We start from the raw sequence: 20,941 nt of genomic DNA, 5'->3' as shown, positions 1-20,941 counted from the left end.
GATTGGGTGAGAGAACAAATGCGAGTTAATGACATCTTAGTTGAAATCAAGAAAAATAAATGGGTATGGGCAGGGCATGTAATGAGCAGGGAACATAACCGATGGTCACTAAGGGTTATGGACAGGAATTCAAGAGAAGCGAAGCATAGCAGGGAGTGACAGAAAGTTAGGTGGCTGGATGAGATTAAGAAATTTGCAGGGACAACATGGCCACAATTAGCACATGACCGGGGTAGCTGGAGAAATATGGGAGAAGCCTTTGCCCTGCAGTGGGCATAGCCAGGCTGATGATGATGAATAGTGCTGCAAAAGTACATGGTAAAAATATCTGCTGTCCCAAAGCACACATTTCATGGCAAGACAGCGCTTGGTCTCACTGTGCTGCAAGTACCATCACTACTTTAAAGAGGTTTCTTTGGTGGCCATCTGGTGTTCACCATGCAGAGTTGGCATCTGCATTGTTTTGAGGCAGGTCGCAGTGTAAAAGGGGTAGCTTAAAATGGTGCATTAAAGTTGGTTGCCAGGTTAAGTAACAGGTTAGCCAGCATAAAGCCTGTGCCAGAAAATTACTCATGAAGCCCTTGTCATGGCAGGATTTTCTGTCCAAATTTTTGTGTAGGCAACAAAACAGGCATCTACAAGTGTATGATTGTACTGTTGTACTTTTTCTAACACAGCCAATGTTTACTACCGTTCCTCTCTGCTTAGGATGAAGACCTATTCTTTGGAGCAAAGCTTACGAAAGCTGAAAGCCTCCTCATGGTCATGGCCCACAGCTTGCGTCATGGCTGCTCAAAGGAAGCCACCGAGAGCCTACTCCAGCTTCTTAGTGCTCACTTGCCAAAAGGTGTCGCATATCCATCATCAAAGTATACTTTTTTTCGACACTTTGCTGGAGCCGAAAAACAGTATGTTAAGCACTTCTACTGTAGTGTGTGCTCTGCCTATATTGGTGAACTACCAGAATCACCAGGAAATGATGTGGTCTGCAGTCAGTGCAGTATGAACCATGCAAGTGGGAGCTTACTAAAAAGCTCGTCATTTTTTCTTGTAATGGACCTGAAGGGCCAAATACAAGATGTGCTAGAGTCAGGAAAGCTGCAGTGCAGTAGAACAGGCACTTCCTTTGATGTGTGCGACATAACAAAAAGCTACCAGTACAACAAGTTGCCTGTGACATCAAATGACGTTACACTGACATTTAATACTGACGGTGTGCCCCTCTTTGAAAGCTCTAATGCGAGCATGTGGCCTCTTCTTTTGATGGTTAATGAACTTCCATACAAAGAACGTGTGCAGAGTCTTTTGTTGGCTGGGCTGTGGTTTGGCACAGGGAAACCATCAATGAACACCTTTTTAATACCGTTTGTGAAAACAATGAACGAACTATCATCCACTGGAGTTGTTTGGAAGGACAGCAGTGGTACATTGCACACGTCAAAGGCATTTCCTGGCCCCTGTACAGTAGATAGTGTTGCCAGAGGTGAACTAACTAGCATGACACAGTTCAACGGTGCTTATGGTTGTGCATGGTGTGAGGACTCTGGGCAGGTTGTTCCAAAAGGAAATGGGTTTTGTCGTGTATATCCGCCAAGTGCTTCTACAAACAAGCTCAGAACGCATGAGTCATTTTTGCACCATGCTCGTAAGGCCAAGGCCATGCAGGCCCCTAGTTGTGGCATCAAAGGAGCAAGTGTGCTGACACTTCTTTCATATTTTTCATTTGGTGAGGGCTTTGTAGTGGACTACATGCATGCCGTTTGTTCTGGTTTTGTTCGGGCAACAATGTTTATGTGGCTGAAGTCCACACAGTGCCGCCGATTTCATCTACACCGACATCTTGCTGATGCAGACGAATGTCTTTTGAGCCTCACCCCCACATGGGAGCACTCGAGGCTGCCAAGGTCTTTAAAAGACATAAAGGAATGGAAGGCTGCCGATTGGAGGAATTGGCTGCTGTTTTATTCCCCAGTCGTATTAAAAGGCCGCATTCCAGAGAGACATTACAATCATTGGTTGAAATCTGTTGAAATCATGCATTATCTTCTTGGTCCTTGCCCCGCAGGGGCGTCTGCGCAAGCAGGCGTTTGGTGTGTTGCGACACCACGGACCCGAGCACACGAGGGTTGGACCCTCCCGCGTGTAGCCGTGCGCGGCTTAGCCGTGTCCGGGGAAAGGGGGATCCTGGGGGTTGAGCCGATGCCGGGTGTTTGGACCTTTAAGGCCCCCCGGCGGAGGCAACACACCTCTTTGGCCTCTGCTTCACGTAGACGGCACCCCCGGACTGACCCACCCGGGGGAAATCGGCAGTCGCCCTTTCCTGTCTCTCTCACCTCAAATCTTCGTCTTTATCTCTCACTTTTTGACCTTTCCTGTCTTCTTCTTTCTTCCATTTACTTCCTTTCTCCACGGCGGCAAGGGTTAACCTTGTGTGGATATCCTACCTTGGGTACACCATATTTGGTTATAGCGACGGCGTACGGCTGGCGTCGTGCAGGCTTGTACACAAGATCTGCCGCGTCCCCTCGTTGGGCTCCGTGGTGGGCGGTCGGCGCTGTTGCCGAACATACTCATTTTCTATGGCAGCACAAACCTCTGTCGTCTATGATCGGCGTCTGAAAAGATGCCGCACCGAAGTACCATTCCATTTCTCCTTTCGGAGCAACGCTCCATCCTTCCCCAAGTTCTATGTAGTACACAGCGAAAGCAACATGCCAGTAAGAAAACTCTCACCATTCCTTGTAGCCAAATGCCTGAAAGAAAAAATCGGACCCACGTACAAAGCCTCCAAAATGTCTAGCGGGGACCTCTTCCTAGAACTGAATGATAAAGACCAAGCAGAGAAGCTCACTGACCTTACCAGTATTGGCGACGCCACAGTGACGATTTCACCACATAGAACACTGAACACAAGCCGGGGAGTGATTTCTGAAGAAGACTTTATTGGATTGAGCGATGAGGAACTCCTTGAGGGTTTCCAAGAACAAAATGTGACAAAAGTACAAAGAATAGTAATCCGCAGAAACAACCAAGAAATCCCCACCAAACATGTTATACTCACCTTTGGAGCAAGCGAAATGCCTACTTCACTCGATGCAGGTTATGTTAAAGTCAATGTCAGAGCATATACCCCGAACCCTAGACGATGTTTTAAGTGCCAAAGGTTCGGACATGCTTCACATGCATGCCGAGGACAAACAACTTGTGCTAAATGCAGCTCCAACGAACACCAATCTGAGAATTGCACCTCTTCCCCACATTGTGTTAACTGCAAGGGAGATCACCCAGCTTATTCACGGTCCTGCCCTTGCTGGAAAAAAGAAAAAGAAGTCATTGCTCTAACTGTAAAAGAAAAAATTTCGTTCTTTGAAGCCAGAAAGCGGCTATCATACCTTCCGCGAAGAAGTTACGCCGATGTGACGCAGTCGGGGGCAGCGTCACAGAGGCCTCCGGAGTCCTCCGAGCCCACGCGCAGCGGTGCTGCAGTGACTCCTCCCGCCCCCGTGATGGAAGCAGCCGACGCTGCTCCATCCTCTTCCAAGGCCCTGCAAACACCCGCCCCGCAGGGCCCTAAGATCAAGCGAACTCCAAGGCCCGAGGCACGTGTCTCGGCGCCAAACTCTCGGCCCTCCAGCGCCTCAGAGAGAGCGATGGAGGTCGACACTAAAACTCCGGTGTCATTGACACCGAAGGACAAGCGCTCTCTCGAGCGCGATAAGAGGGACAAAATCCCAGTAACCGTTCAAAATAAGAAAGCGATAACCTAAAGGTTATCGCTCATTTGTATTAGCCTTTTTATCCATGTCACCTATAACCCTACCTCTTAGTTTTTCGTAGTGCCATTTTTTACCTTTCAATTTCAAGATGGCTTTTATTATTCATTGGAATTGTAGAGGGCTTTTACACAACTTAGGTGACATCAAAGACTTGTTAAGTAACTTCTCGCCTGTGGCCTTGTGCTTACAAGAAACAAACTTAGGCGAAAAGCACAAAAACATTTTAAAAGGCTTCACTGTTGTGCGGCGCGATCGTACTCAGCCGAACAGGCTTTCGGGTGGTGTAGCTATAGTCCTACAGAGTGGCATTGCAGCTAGAGAAGTTGCCATTAATACTCACTTAGAAGCCGTTGCAGTCACGGTTTTAGCACATAAAACCATTACCATTTGTTCAATGTACATTCCACCACATTCACATTTTACTGTAAGAGATCTGGAGTTAATTTTAAACCAGCTACCTAAACCTTTTTTAATAGCAGGTGATTTTAACGCTCATAACATATTATGGGGTAGCAAAACAACTGACACCAGGGGACAAACAGTTGAAGATTTTATCCTGACTAACGAAATAAGCCTTTTAAACACTGGTTCGGCAACGTACTGCTCCCCAAGCACAGGAGCTATGAGCTGTCTTGATCTGGCGCTGTGCACTCCATCTCTGTTGATAGATTTTAAATGGAGTGTTATTAACAATCCTTATGGTAGCGATCATATGCCCGGCATTATTAAAAGAACATCTCCTTTCCCTACAGTACCATTAAGATCACCCCATTGGAAACTCCATCTAGCAGACTGGCCTCTCTTCAGCGAGAAGGCCAGTCTCGATGACATATCAGATGAGCAAACAATAGACGAAATGAATGAAAAGATTATTGCCTCCATACTTGCTGCAGCAGAACAGACGATCCCGCAATCCTCCGGTTTCTTAAGGAAAAAACTAAAACCCTGGTGGACGAATGAATGTACACAAACTAAAAAAGCACAAAACAAAGCGTGGGGTATCTTTCGGCGATACCCAACACAAGATAACCTCCTGTACTTCAAAAAAGCAAAGGCGAAAGCCAGGTACACGCGTAGGCAAGCCGAAAGACAGTCATGGCAAGCATATGTATCCACCATCAATAGCTCAATAACATCCAAAAGAATGTGGGATCAGCTTCGTAAATTTAGAAGCGAGTACGCTCCTTATACAATCCCCATTCTCTCACCTCCAGGTACACAGACGAATTTAAAAGAACAAGCAGACATATTAGGGCAGCATTTCCATAACATATCAAGCTCACCTAACTACTCCACTGAATTTCAAAAGTACAAACAATCAGCAGAAAAACAAAAGCTTCCGACAGCAGGAAGTTCCGAGAAACCATATAATGCCCCCCTAACACTTTCCGAAATTAACAGAGTACTCACTACTGGCAAAAAAACAGCGCCAGGTCCGGACAGAATACATTGCACAATGCTCGCACACCTATCTTCAAAAGCAGTTAAGACATTGCTCCGCTTTTTTAACATAATCTGGGAAACAGGAAAAATGCCGAATGCGTGGAAAAAAGCCATTATAATCCCTGTCTTGAAAGCTGGAAAGCATCCTACAACAGCTACCAGCTACCGACCTATAGCACTCACAAGCTGTCTCGCCAAGTCATTTGAGTCCATTATAAACATCAGATTGGCATACGTCCTCGAAACTGAGAACCTGCTCGATAATCATCAGTGTGGGTACAAGAAAGACTGCTCCACAACAGATCATCTAGTTCGGTTAGAACACGAGATACGTGCGGCCTTTCTACAAAAGCAATATTGTCTCACAGTTTTCTTTGCTCTTGAAAAAGCGTACGACACAACATGGAGGTTCGGTATTTTAAGGGATTTAGCGGATTTAGGGATCCGCGGCAGAATGCTTAAATGTCTAGCTGATTTCATGTCCGATCGAACATTCCAGGTGCGTTTAGGAACGGTGCTGTCCAGCGTATTTATTCAGGAAAACGGAGTACCTCAGGGATGCGTATTGAGCACAACACTGTTTGTGGTAAAAATGAACTCGCTCAATAATGTAATTCCATCTTCTATAATGCATTCACTATATGTGGGTGATCTTCAATGTCGTGCATCGAACATGGCAACCTGCGAACGACAAATTCAAATTACACTAAACAAACTAACGCAGTGGGCATCTGAAAACGGCTTTCGCTTCTCAAGTGAAAAAACGATTAGTGTTGTCTTCACACAAAAAAGAGGCCTACAACCAGATCCCATCCTTAAACTACAGGATGTCACACTACCCGTGAAACAAGAGCACAAGTTTCTGGGTGTTCTGTTTGATAAAAAGTTGAACTTTCTCGCACACATCAATAGTATTAAAATCAAAGCGAACAATGCACTTAACATTCTAAAAATCCTCTCCCAGAAACGGTGGGGCTCTGACCGTAAATGCCTGCTACACATCTACCGCACTTTGGTGCGTAGCATATTAGACTATGGTAGCATTACATATGGTTCAGCCAGACTATCTTACGTCCGACGACTTGATCCAGTCCACAACTTAGGACTACGACTAGCATGCGGTGCTTACAGAACATCACCTATACAGAGCTTACATGTTGAATGTAATGAACCTCCTTTACAGCATCGCAGAGCGCTACTAACTTTTTCCTACATACTCAGAATCCGATCCTCACCACAACACATATGCTACAACATCGTCACAAAGTGCAGCTCACGCTTACATTACACAAATAAACCAAACATGATTAGGCCGCTTATCTTGCGATACGAGGAATACTGTCGGGATTATGACATCCCTCGGGAAGTCCTCCAGGTTGCGAGAAAGCCAGAACGTTTACCCCCGTGGTGTGATTTCACAGCGTTATGTGATTGGACACTAACACATCTAAAGAAAAGAGACACACCACATCAACACATTATACAAGATTTCCGCTCTCTTCAAGACAAGTACATAAACTACATAGAATTTTATACTGATGGCTCTAAAACGGAAAAACACGTGGGTGTAGGGGCTGTAACAGAAAATTGGGAAACATGTGTTCGATTACCTCAGCATGCCTCTGTCTACACAGCCGAAGTGTATGCGATATGGACGGTAGTTCAAAAGATCATTGCTGACAAACTTGAAAACACTGTCATATACACAGATTCCTTAAGCGTACTGAAGGCTCTACACATGAAATCCCAAAGTGAACCCTTGTTAGGCGATATTTTGAATGCATTAACGTCAAACAAATATGGCAGATCAATTAAGTTATGCTGGGTACCAAGCCATGTTTGAATATTGGGTAACGAAGCGGCGGATAGATGCGCATCAATGGCAGCCTACAAAAACATTCAAAATACAGCACTTCCATATAAAGACAGTGTCAATGCGATTCGGAAGGCCTTGATGTCAAAATGGAAACGCGATTGGGACACTTGTTTAAGCAACAAGCTTCATCTAATTAAACCTGTCATTGGAGAGTGGAAATCATGCAGTCACCGGCAACGATTCTACGAGGTGATCTTGTGTCGACTTCGAATTGGACACACACATCTGACGCACAATTTCCTTCTCCGAAAAGAAAACCCGCCAACTTGCGAAAAATGTAATGAAGCTCTTACAGTCATGCACATCTTAATAACATGTCCACACATCGATACACTGAGACGGAGGTTTTTACACAGCCTGTATAAATTGCACATCCCATTACACCCTACCCTATTACTAGCAGATGACCCCCTAGTGCCATTTCCGAACCTCTTCGAGTTTTTAGAAAAAACTGGTTATTTACACCAACTATAATGTAATGCAAGTTTACCTGCCCTAACGGTTCTCTTTATTTTGTCTTGTGACTGGCGCAGCATGGCCTTAGTTGCCTTTGTGCCACTAAACCCAAACTAACTAACTAACATCTTGGTCCTTGCATCTGCGTCCAGCAGCTTGCCACAATTAGGAGAGAGATGAAAAAATTTCTGCTTGAGTACGAAGAATTGTACGGTATCGAGTACATGACATATAATGCTCACCTCCTTGTGCATGTGGTCGACAGTGCCATAAACTGGGGTCCTTTGTGGGGTTACTCCCTTTTTCCATTTGAATCTATGAATGGTACACTTGGACGATATGTCAATGGCACCAGATATCCGCAGTTTCAGATTGCCAAGAAGTTTGCGATTTTGCAAGCTCTCTCAAAGCTTTGGGCGTCAAGATGTGTGGAAAACATCCATCACACTTTAGGGTCTTCTTTTAAGACTCTTATGAAAGGCTACTCCCTACGAAAAAATGTTTGCTCTGTAGGTTCTGTACTGCTCATAGGCAAAGGGGTTGAGAAAGAGGACAGAACAGAATTTCAGAAAATGATGGTCGGGCCATTTACGTTCTGCACAGCTCATCTTGATAAGTCTAAGAGAAATAACTCTTATGCAGAAGCTAACGGCATTTTTGGTCGCATTATTGAAATTTTTTTAAGACGTAACTGCTCAAGTGGAAATAGCCATGACGTGCAAGTGTGTATGGAGGTTTTCAGAATGAAATCAGAATTGTTAACAAATCTTTCTGAAGTCAAATTTCTGCATTTTGTGGAGGTGGTTCCTGCTATGGAACGTTGTGTCATGAGCGCAAGAATCCTGAAGAAGTGCATTGTCTTAAATGATAAACAGTCTGTTTACTTGTGTTCAATGCATGAAAACTTGGTTCTAGAATCTGTGTAAGTTTGTAGCAGGGTGTCAAACTGAAAGATCATAAGCTTGGAAAAGCTAAACCAAAATGCTGTACTGTATACAGTCGAACCTGGCTATATCGAACCCGTTTACATTGAATTATTCTGTATATCGAAAAATTTCAGAACACGGAATAGTTAAAATAAGCATATATAAAAAAATTATGCATACATCGAACAAAAATTGCAGTGGCTCCCGATATGTCAAAGGACAAGCAGCGCAAAAGTGCCTCCAAAAGTTGGCTTTCCCCCCAGTGGTGCAGCTCCAACCAACCACTCTCTTTACTGTGACCACGCAGCGTGGGGCGAGCCGTCGACACCCGCCTACAAAAAATTATCTTCGCTTGCCCGCAGCGCTTGTTGGACAGCTAATGAGAGGCTCTTGCGCCCTCGTCGTGCAAGATGGCGCAAGTGCGAGTTGCCTCGCTACTTTTCTGGTTCATCGTGTTTGTGCCTTGTAGGCCTTCTCCCGCAGTGTTGCCGTGATGAAGTGGCAGAATTTGCCTTTCACCGTGAAGCTTGAAATCATAAACCGGGTCGACCGCGGTGAGAGGTCGAATGTCCCCACAGCGTGCAAGATTCTAAGGAGCACTCTTGGCACGATCTTGAAGAATAAGGGGGAGATTAGGGCTAAAGCGCACAAACTCGCGACCCGGTGCCCGTGGCTACCGACGCGTCCACACGGCTGTGTACAAGTGGTTCATCCGAAATTGCTTCAGAATGGCTTCCGCGTGCCCGTTAATGACTGAATACTGATGAGTGCGATGAAGCCGTTGCCAATGTCGCCGAAGTTTCGAGCGAGCTGTCAGTATTTCCAGAAGCCATTGATGCATCAACAGTCGACGAGTTTGTGAGTGCAGATGATGGTGTCGCGACCACGGGAGAGCCGCCCAATGATGAAGACTACATTGCCGACATTGTACCGAGCACAAGTGAAAATGGGCACAATTGGGAAAGCAACGATGGTCCTTTGCCCACATCCTCCGAGGTGATTGGTGCACTCGCACTAGTCCGGTGCTTCTGCGCGAATGCGGAAGGTTGCGGCCTTAGCTGATCCGACTCTTTAGACAATGTGGCGAAGTGCATGTGTCGCAGGTAGCGAAATTGCCTAAGCAGAAGAAAATACAGAACTATTTTATGCAAAGCTAAGCTAGTTTCATCAGTAAAGTGATTTTATAAATGTTATGTGCTTTTATGACATCCAATTCTTTAGCATGTTTATATCGAATTATGCCTTATATTGAACTCATAGGCATCTTTTTGCAAGTTCCATATAGCCGAGTTTGACTATATATTTTGTTCTAGAACATAGCTGCCCAACATATGGCCCTCAGGTTGCCTGGAGTCCATGAACAGATTTTTAGCAACCCACACCTAAGTTCAGACTTTATGTTGTACTGGTGCCACAATTATAACAAAGCCATATGATGAAAAAAATGATACTTTTGTCTCTTGGCATGATATGTGTTACAAACCACTGGCAGAGTCAATGAATTAAAAATAAATATGTGGGAGTGTTGAATCTTTTTTGGGAATGCATAAGGAAGGCATGCAATCATCCGAAGTGGTGCTCAAACTACCAGCGCCGAGACTATTGACAGCATCCATAATTCAACATGTGCTTTCTTTTCAGTCTTTCTGAATAATTGCTCACACATCACCACATCAGGGTTAACCTTCAAACAAAGGTTATTTTAATGTAGTAATATTGGTGCAAATATCACTCAAGGCTTTGTGCTAGGCCAATACAAATAATGTCCCCCTCTACACACTTCAGTGAGCTGTAAATTAAGTGGCCAAGGCTATTCACATGATTGTAACCTGACCTGTCAGGATTAAAATGTAGACATAGCCACTTATCATCCATTGTAACAGTGAAAGGTTGAAGGCTTTGGTCCATATATTGGAAAACTTGAGTGAGAATGGCTTTCTTCCTCAGAGTTTGCAGACATCCATGTATAGTTTCAACGGTGTCTCACTTAGTTTGAAGATTAGAAATATAGTGACCATCTCTATTGCGCCCTTTCTTGCCAGCTAGAGCTGCATAAGCAGCCACACATTTAATTTTGTAAAAAGAAAATGGCCTAAGTTCATCTCTGTGAGAGCACATACGTCAGTGAGCAGATATATTGTTCAATCTCTTTAAACAAGAGCAGCCTCCTGTATTTACCGATTAATGTCACATAAAATTTCCTGAGAATAGCAGGAAGTGTCGTGACATTAAACATGCAACTGCTCTTTTGCAAGCATGATGTGTAGTGTTTTTCACTGAAGAGCAGTTCTGTGGCTCCGAGAGAAGTTGGTTTTGTCCTTGCAAGTTTTGAGTCATGCGGCCTTGCTCTAGAATAAAACCAGTTACTTTTCGGGTTTAGTACAGTATATAATTGGACATTTTTAATTGGCACAATCAACGACTTTCTTTTTAAATAGTGCACACTGTTAGCTATTCTGCCATGGTCGGAGGCTGTGCGTCTGTAATCTTACCAGCATGTTCTGCTTTAAACATTTTAGTGAGAGCCACACTTCGGGAGCTGCTATGTGCTTTTCCTAAGGCACCTGTGTTTCAAAGAATAACAAATTCATGCACGCATATTTTTTGTGCAGAAATAGCTGTGCTAAAGCCCTAAGCCCTTTATGAAACACTAGTGTGTGCCTTGCAGGAAATTCAATATGAATGAGGAAGAAAGAGAAACCAGAAGTCTAAAGCAAGTCATAAAGGGGTCGTGAAATACTTTTTTGGCAAATGTGAAAGTATTTTGTGGTCAGCATAGCATCTTCTAAAAAGTATATCCCCAAAAGATGTCTTCTAAAAGGGCTACTGTTAACAAAACTGACTGCATTTTGGTTGTTGTCCATTATCTCTCAACTTCTTTGCTGCATCTTGTTTGAGGCACAACTGCAGCTGCATCCCACTAGCCATATCTGTATCATTCCACAGCATTTTCCCCCTTTCATGAAAGCTGTCCTACAAGCTGGTACATAAAGTAGCTGTAAAAGTGATTTTGTGACAGTTGTGTGCTAATAATGACTGCATCAGCTAGAAGTGGACTATTGCCCATTGTGAAAAGCTGCAGGTGAACATAATTGTTAACTGTGTGCTGTACTAAATAGTCCCTTGCTAACTTGCAATACAGCAGTTCGATATGTATGGTATCATTGTTCGCAGAAAACTTCCATTGTAATTTCACATCCTGCACATCCTCTAAAGTGATGCACCATTGTCTCTTTGAAGCTTAGCTTGTAAGGCTTCTATGCTGGCCTCGCGGATCACACTTGACGGGATCAAAGTGTCCGCTGTCCAGCTAGATAACGGGTCGAACGCAGTTGAACATTTAAAACAAACTTTAATTACACTGAGAAGGTCAAAAAAGCAAGTTAAAAATACACAAAACGTTCAGTTTTAGCCCCGTAAAAAAGTGGTCCGGTCTACCAACAGATACCAACATTCTTCGTCCACGTGAAGTGGTGGAGCTTCCTCTGCATGACCCTTGATGAAGAGCTCGTTCATGAAGTTCACGAAACGTTCCCTTGTTTCAGGATGTTTTCGCAGGGTACGCCGTAGTGACAGCAGACGAGACAGAGCTTGTTCTCTGTTGTTCGGAAGCCGACATCTCGGTGTGCGAAAGGGGAGAGGGGCGACCCAATTGTTTAATTTGTCTTGGGTGAATTCACTATTCATTATCTTGAGGAATGTCTTGTCTTCCATGGAGAGAGCACGCTGGTTGTCAAGTTCTGTTGTCTCGAAAAGATTTGGGGCCAGGGTGTCATCCAATGTAGCTGCCAATCGTAAATCTTTTGAGACCTTATCCGCAGAGTAGAAAATCGGCGCCTCCCTAACAAAGAAATGTCTTGGGCACGGCTCAAAAAGAGATGGTCGCCCACTGTCCAGCACATGGGTCTTGAACACGTTGACGCTGCCCGTTTTCCGCGTTCAACCAACGCAAACATCGCCGACAATGACCAATCCGAGGTCGAGCTTCTGAGCATACGGCGTCCGTTGAGCATACGGCGTCTGAGCGTGGGGTACGTTGATTGTCTGACGCACCTTGTGAGTTCTTAGGATGTCCCGGCCAAGGAGGAGCAGTATTCCAGCCTCCTCAAGAGGCGGAATGTGATCTGCTACAGACTTCAAGTGCGGGTAGTGCCTTGCAGCGTCAGGTGTCGGAATTTCATCTCTGTTTTCTGGAATTGCCTTGCACTCGAGGAGAGGCGGAAGAGGGAACCTGACTTCGCCTGAAATGCTCTGCACGAAAAAACCATGAGCGACTCTTCCAAACACTTCAGTACTGCCGGAGCAAGTGCGGAGCGTGTATTACGTAGGCGTCCCCTTCACTCCAAAATCGTTGAGGAGTTCTGGCCTAACCAACGAGCGATTACTCTGGTCGTCAAGAATCGCGTACGCTGCGTTTCTCGAATGTTCAAGAAATCGAGAGGTGTCACTTCCTCGCCTTTCTTGGCTATCAGCAGCATTCCATCGAGAGACAAATCATCCGTCAGCGTCACCTTTATGTTGGCGGCCACATCGCGAAGCAGTACGGCTGACATGTCTCCACTCACTTTGCCTTCTGAGAACATGGACTTAATTCTAGCAGAAAGTGTGGCGTCGTTGGGGACCACATTCAAGTTTACGACAGGTTTGCTCACAGTTGGACCCTTGTAGAACGCTTCTATCTCCGACGCCCCAGTGGTCCTTGTCCATTTGGGAACTGACACACTTGTTGTCTTTTGCTGACTTGGGAAGTAAATGTGGAGGGTCAGCTCGGACTCCTCGGGCCGGTAAGATGCTAAAGACGCCATCTTGACCCTGCAAGGACAAAAGTCACGTTAGTATACGATCACCCCCCTGGTCTCCGGGTACAACTCAGAGCTCAGCTAATCACAATACTCACTCGGCGCTCCTTGCGAAGCAATCTTAAATAACGGAGTCGAGTTTAGCACAAAGTCGTGTGCTAAAATCTGCCTCTACGAGGCAGATTTTAGCACACGACTTTGTGCTGTTGCCAGCGTTTGCCACTTCGGTACGCCTAGATGTGACTCTTCTTTCTGAGTCATCTGTCGTACTGTCATAAGACCCACTAGCCCTTGACGGCTCTGAGGTTGGCGGTGCTGGGTGAAGCGCTGTGGCGTGGTCGGCGCTGTCGCATATGAGGCATCTCACAACTGCCTGACATTGCCACTGCATGTGGTTTTTGGATGAGCAGCATCGTAGGCAGATCCCTTGCTTCTTATGAAAGATTGCCGCTCTTCCAAGGTTTTCTCACGGAAGGCGCGACACCTTTCCAAAGGGTGAGGTTTCTTGTGATATGGATACCACCTTTTCAAGTCCCTCGACTCTGGTTGCTGTTCGTTAGCAGTGGCATCTTGATTAATCTTGGCAAAAGCAGGATGCACTTCCGTTTTCCTCGCTGACACAGATGATCTTTGCTGCGTGGTCTTGGTAGCATTGTCTTCCTTCCTTTGATTGAATTCAGACGAATCATTTTGTGGATGCAAGATGAAACTCGGGTCGTTCCTCATGCTGGCCGGATCTCTAACAAATTTTCTAAAGAAAGAAAAGGGTGGAAATGCGGTGTCATGATCTTTTTTGTATTTCGACCCCGCCGACATCCAATTTTTTTGAAGTCCAGATGGCAACTTCGAGACAAATTTGTTGACCCCTCTTGCGGTATCCAAATAGCCAAGACCGGCAAGATACGGGTCAGTTTTCGCAGCCTCGAGTTCTAGCAGGAGGTCGCCAAGTTCCTGGAGTCTGGTATTTTCCCGGTAAGCTATTTTCGGGAAGTCTTCCAGCCGCTTCAGTAGTGCATCCTCAATTGCCTCAGGGCGCCCGAAGACGTCGTCGAGCCGTTTCCACACAACGTTCAAGCCCGTTGAAAAGTCATCCATGTGCACCGATTTCAACCTCCGAGCCTGATTTGACGATTCAGGGCCGAGCCATTTGATGAGAAGGTCCAGCTCTTCCTGGGCCGAAAGACCTAGATCTCTGACGACACCTTTGAATGATGATTTCCAAGCGCGAAAGTTCTCAGGTCGATCATCAAACTTGATAAGACCGCTTGAAACAAGGTCTTTGCGACACAGGAATTTAAGGACACCGGCTAGCTCTGTGCTTGAACTGTTGTGTGCCAGGGCGCGCACAAGCGGCTGCGGATCAACTCCTAAGTCCATAGGACGACTTGTAGCTCCAGCATGCTTATAACTTGGGTTGTTAGGGGCAGCATGGTAGTCAGGTGGACGTTCATCAGCTCGCAGGCACATCGAATTATTCGCAGCTGTGTTGGCCCTTGGCGACGTGCGAGCATTGTTTACGTCGTCGCTTGAGTTGGTAACGGCCTCCTCAGTAAACACGAGCGCAGAGTTGCGTAGGGCTTGCTGTTCATCGATATAACTCCTAATCTGCAGCGTTCGGTCCACAGGAGGGAGCGTGCACATGCGCTCCCCGCCATCCTGCTCCACGGCTGCCTCGAGCGCATTCGCCTGTGCGTTTGCAGCTGCCGCTTCTTTTTCATGCTGCAAAATATCCAATTCAGCCTCAATCCTTGCCTTCTCAATACGCATCGCGGCCTCTCTGCGACCAAACTCTGCTCTGGCCCGGACGGCTTCACCTTGTGCGCGTGCTTGTACGGCGGCTAGGCTGATTGTTGACGAACCCGATCGTCGTGACTTCGAACGCTTGAGTGGGCCGATAGAGAGTGCTGCGACATTACCTCTTGTAAGCGGTCGCGTTCTCGTTCTGAAGCCTCACGTAATTTGTCGCTCACAGTCACATAACGATCTGCGTCAATTGCTTTCTGAAGTTCTAATTCCTGCTGGGTTTCAGATCTGCTCGTTTTGGCGAGGAAGGTAGAGTATCTGGCGGCGATGTGCTCGTAGCGCTCATAGCTTGCGCGAAGCTGCGTTGCGGCGTTGTTAACGTCTTCCTCTTTTGCACATGACACTTTGAAAATAGCTGTCTCCACGTTCTTCCAGGCAGTGTCTATTCTCCGGCAGTGCTCTTCGCGGCTCGTTTCATACGTTTCTTTAGCTTTCATGGAAAACGTAGTTGCTCTTTGAGATCGAATGTTTGCCGCAGAAGCTTCATGCTCTCCTGTCATAACTTGAGACATTTCAGGCGTCAGCTTGTCCTGATCCATTTTGGCGTGCGTGCTTCACGACGTATCTCACTCAAAGCGGACGTATGTGGTGAAGCCTGCTAAGCTGCGCGATGAAATTTGAAACGAGCCCACCTTGTCGATGCCCTGTGTGCCGTCAGCTGCTCAACTTGTAGGCGATGCCGTGTCCTTGCAGTAGGTGGATGTCATGGTCAAACCGGAGGTCTTGCCGTGCGACGTATTCCACTGCAGCGGATGTTGAGTTGGCGGCCGATGGCAGTCGACTTCACTTTTTTTACTATGCTGGCCTCGCGGATCGCACTTGACGGGCTCAAAGCGTCCGCTGTCCAGCTAGATAACGGGTCGAACGCAGTTGAACATTTAAAACAAACTTTAATTACACTGAGAAGGTCAAAAAAAGCAAGTTAAAAATACACAAAACGTTCAGTTTTAGCCCCGTAAAAAAGTGGTCCGGTCTCTAGGGCCGGTGGGGCGAGTCTGCCCGTCCCGCGCTTTTCCAACCGCGGTTTCCATCCCCGTCGCCGCCCCCAGACCCGGGAAACAACACCCGACACTCCGAAGCGTCGTCACTGGGTCACTTCCAGGAACCGAACGGAGGGAGCGGGCCCTTTCTTTTGCGCACAGCTCGGAGTCCGCGGGGGGGTCAGTGAAAGAGGAAGCAATAAAAGTAACGAAGGCTCGCTTCCCTCTTGAAGGAAAAGTCCGGCCGTGCATTCGCGATGCGCACAGAACAGCTTCTAACTACCATATTTACTTGAATCTAGGCTGGCTATGATTCGAAGCCGACTCCTGGAAGTCCGAAGCCAGGAAAAGAAAAAAACCTACCTCGAATGTAGGCCGAATAAAAAAGCGAGGACAGTGCTCACAAAATGAAAACAGATTTTACTGAATGATGACCATGCCCAGCTCATTCTACGTTATGATCGCTGCTAGCCTGGTTGCTGTCATTCTTATTGCTGTCATTTTCAAACACTGCACTATAGTCGAGCAGTAAATGCCACCTTCGTTATGGCGCAGGCAAAAAAACGTCTCCCTTTGCCCCCTCCAACGACAAACATTTTTCTCATTGATGCCGAAGTCCCGCCCGGCTTAAACATTTGATGGTGCCTCTGCGGCTAGCACAACTTTTCATTTGAAAGCAGCACTACAGTAGCATCGCCTTTTTAGTGCCATTACGATAATGCCATGCTGCACGCCGCTACTCGCCTTTTTATTGCCATTACGATAATGCCATGCTGCACGCCGCTACCACAGATTTAAGAACCAGGTCCACGGCACAGGTCAAAATGGCAATGTCGCTTGTATAGTTCAGCTCGCTACTGGCATGGCCGGTAGCGGCTGTAGTACTGACTTTTCAAGGTAGCACTAGCTGTGCATCATTTTATAAATTTCAATTAAAAGCCGGCGCATATTTTTAAAGTACAAATCTAAACTAACCCTGGAGTTTGGTATATGATTATTTGAAAAGACCTGTCGGCCTAGATTCGAATAAATATGGTATATTCTACCTTGTGCCCTTGTCTTAAAACATAGAGCACTAGTTCAAGATGAGATGTTTGCGTAGTATTTTGTTTGAGATAAGTGAGTGATAGTTGTCCAAATGGCATGGCGAAGTAACATTTTCCTTAAACTATTAAAACATGAGTAATATGAGATGCCGTGACAGGGCTTTAGACTTGCTTTAGCCATTAACTGCCTGGAAGTTGCTCACAAGCATTTACACTCAATTTCATCACTTGTTACAAAATGACTACTGCAGCTGCGTTTTGATATTCCAACACCATGGAAACTGTTGCATTACCTTTCAACAGAGTTCAGTTGGAAGGCTTTATGGGCTCTTTTGCATTAAGCGCATCCTATTTAACCATGTTTGCTTTTAAGTTATGTGCGTGATGTCGTGCCACATTTTTGTGCTTTAGTATGATGTGTGCTGTGAGCAAAAAGTGATTTTTTCAGGTATTCATGTATTTCATGTATAGTATGCTTTTGTACACTGTTTTGTGATGCCTGTAAATAATAAAGAGCATTTTATGACTGATTCCTTGAGTGACCATTGCTTAGGGGCTTAGCATACAGCTTCACGAGTGGCCCCTCATATTATCACGAGTAATGTAATACATTGGAATCATGGGGTGACACAAAACATACAATGTTTCAGTTTCTCATTTGCTGATCCACATCTACAAATCTGAAAATTAGTGTAGCAACACTGTGCAACCAACAGCAGTCTTCATTTGCAAGCTAGATTGAACTTGCAAAATATAGGTCTATTGGGGCATATATTAGTCTTACAAGTCAGTCTACTTTCAGCCCTAACGGTGTGACATATTTCGGGTGAGCTTTTTCCTCTGAAGACAAAAACAAGTTTCTTATTCAACAATCACTGAGTGAAATAAGGTAATCGGAATGTGCACTTGCAGCATGCTAACAAATGTCATTAAACAGCATTGTACTTGTATCAATACAGGCTGGCTGCTTGTAAATCTGCATGTAGACAAATACGTGTAATAAACAAGCAGTACAATAGAGCGAGAGCTGTATTTTCTTTCATATTGTAGGAGACGGCTATCCTGGCTCCCTTAGGATAGAATACATACTCTCATACTGTCACGAGTGTGACCTAGCTGATCCTCGGGCAATGATCACGACAGTTCACGTAGTGTCAGTAATTCGCAGATAGCTGCCTTTGCCTTGTTGCAGTCTGCCTGTACTTTATCCTAATTCACACCTGGAATATTAAGAAAAGAAACCAGATGACAAACGAGCACTCATCTCATTCTTTGTCTGTTTTCTCTGCTAATCTTGTCAACATGTCGAACAACATGCCCAAACAGCCACAGTTATGAAAGATGCCTGGCTTTCGTCATTCCATCTAATACTGGTGTCGCAAAGTCACTTTTGATTGCAATCAAGCCTGATACGAATCACATTTCTTGATTGCAGTCGACAGTGATAGCTGATAACACTGTCCACTTAAGCGATCCTTGGATGGAGTTTCAGGTGTTGCAGGTCCAAGGCATTTGTCAAATTTTTCTAGTGTGCTGTAAAAATTTCAATATAAAACTTCTTTTTAAGGAAAATATTTCGTTTGTCATTGTGAGTATAGGGCCGTTATCGTCAGCTGTTTGTATGCAACTGTTCTTGACATATTCTTGCTTCTCATTATGAGTCGCTCTTAATTGTGTACTTCTGTAATAATATGCTATTCCTTCATTCTCTCAGTTTTCTCTTTCATTTCTATATTTATGGTTTCAGTAGTCTTCCGAATGTAAACAACCGTCCTCAATAAATTCAATGCTACTTATAGTGCTTGGATCCACACTAACCTTTGGCTAAGCATCGAGACAGTGTTACCCATGTATCAAACAAATGATCGTCAGCCTACGATCGCGGTAAAGAGGCTCGAACGCGATGCGCGTATTATTGATCCTAATGGAGCAAGATCACGATTGAAAGTGAACATGTGGTACCGGTATAATTGCAACGTGAAAATACAACGAGAAATCAATGGGAACGCATTCAACGGAAAAATCATTGACAGTGCACAACGGAAATTCCGTTGAACTCTCGTTGTAGTGAGTCAACTGGTGTTGAAATTCCATGTAATTTGACTTGACTCAATTATAGTACAACAAATCTGCAATGGAAATTCAACACCCATTTTCGTATAGGGAGGCAGGCAGGCGGGTATCGTACCTGCCCAAGAAAACCTTTGCCGATGTGGCGCATCAGGGGGAAGCGTCACAACGGCCTCCGGCGGCTGTCCGACCCACAGGCAGTGAGTCGGCAGTTACGCCATCTGTCCCCGCGGCGGTTGCAGCTAGCGCTGCTCCGTCAACCCAGCAGACGGGGCCACCTACCCCGAAGGTGGGCGCAGCTGAGGCTACCCCAACCTCCCCGGCCCCTTCCAGCGCTGGCAACAGCCGGCGCAGCCAAATCCCCCAGGGAGCCCCATCTACCTCCGGGCTGGTGGGCGCAGGGGTCTTGCCCTCCAAGGCGGGACTCTCTATTGTAACTTCTCGCTCGCAAGAGCACGTGTCCGGCGCCTCACAAGAGGCAATGGACACTACACCTGTCCTCAAGGCGCACCAAGCGCCTAAGGAGCGGCGAGGCTCCCTCGAACGCTCCAGAAAGGGCAGAACCCCCGTTACAGGGCCTCGAAAGAGCTCTGTAAACTAAGGCATCACCTGCGTTTCCATACACACAGCACTTATTTACATTCAATATGGATACACAAATTATTCAATGAAACGTCAGAGGTCTTCTTAGGAACCGTGATGACGTACAAGAGCTTATCCAAAAACGCAATCCAAAAGTGCTGTGTTTACAGGAAACACACTTAAAATCCAAACACACAAACTTTCTCCGAACGTATGTTACGTTTCGCAAAGATCGCGATGATGCTCTCGCATCATCGGGCGGTGTTGCAATTGTAATTCGAAAAAGCATAGCCTGTCAACGTTTACAGCTACGAACGGCCCTTGAGGCAGTGGCGTTTCGAGTTATTCTGCTAAACAAACTTATCACTATTTCCTCCCTTTATATACCCCCACATTATAAACTAAGCAAACATGAATTTCAGTCCTTTATAGATGAATTGCCAGAACCCTATGTTGTTCTTGGCGATTTCAATGCACATAATTACCTGTGGGGCGACCCTCGTATAGATGCGCGAGGACGTCTTGTCGAACAGTTCCTTTTTTCTTCTACTGCGTGTCTGTTGAATAAGAAGGAACACACATATTACTCTCTTGCAAGCAGAACCTATTCCTCCATAGATCTTAGCATAGTCTCCCCGTCTGTACTGCCTGAACTTGAATGGGAAGTTACCGACAACCCTTACGGCAGCGATCACTTTTCTATACTGCTAAGATCACCTAAAGAAAACGAATATCCACCACACGCTCCTAGGTAGAAGATTGAGACAGCTGATTGGGAGAAATTTCGATCTCTTACTAGTATCTCATGGGCTGACCTGTCTTCGTTAGGAATTGATGCTGCAGTCGAGTTCTTTACAGCTTTCATAATAGATGTCGCATCTAAATGCATATCAGAAGTAAATGGCTTGGCGTTCAAACGAGGTGTCCCGTGGTGGAACGACGAATGTAGGATCGCTCGAAAGAAAGAGAATAAAGCGTGGGGGTTGCTACGTGCCTCTCCCACTGCGGAGAATCTTATCAATTTTAAAAAAGCAAAATCCCAAGGCAGGCGAACCCGCCGACAGGCCAGAAGAGAGAGTTGGCAGAACCTTTTATCAGGCATCAACTAGTATACAGATGAGGCCAAAGTCTGGAACAGTGTTAATAGAATAAGAGGGCGGCAAACATATTCACTCCCTTTGGTA

General features: G+C 45.7%; 1 protein-coding gene across 1 annotated transcript; it reads left to right on the top strand.

The window, feature by feature from the left end:
• The first annotated feature begins 713 nt into the window (after positions 1 to 713).
• On the top strand, positions 714 to 17,759 carry LOC142573828 (uncharacterized). The gene is made up of 2 exons (XM_075683068.1): positions 714 to 2,085; positions 7,704 to 17,759. Exons 1-2 carry the CDS (start codon positions 760 to 762, stop codon positions 8,475 to 8,477), a joined length of 2,100 nt encoding a protein of 699 aa, XP_075539183.1. The 5' UTR covers positions 714 to 759; the 3' UTR covers positions 8,478 to 17,759.
• Positions 17,760 to 20,941: the final 3,182 nt, after the last annotated feature.

The sequence above is a fragment of the Dermacentor variabilis genome, chromosome 3 (genome assembly GCF_050947875.1).
Source record: "Dermacentor variabilis isolate Ectoservices chromosome 3, ASM5094787v1, whole genome shotgun sequence".
NCBI classification, from domain to species: Eukaryota; Metazoa; Arthropoda; class Arachnida; order Ixodida; family Ixodidae; genus Dermacentor; species Dermacentor variabilis.
This window is presented reverse-complemented; position numbering and strand designations above follow the sequence as displayed.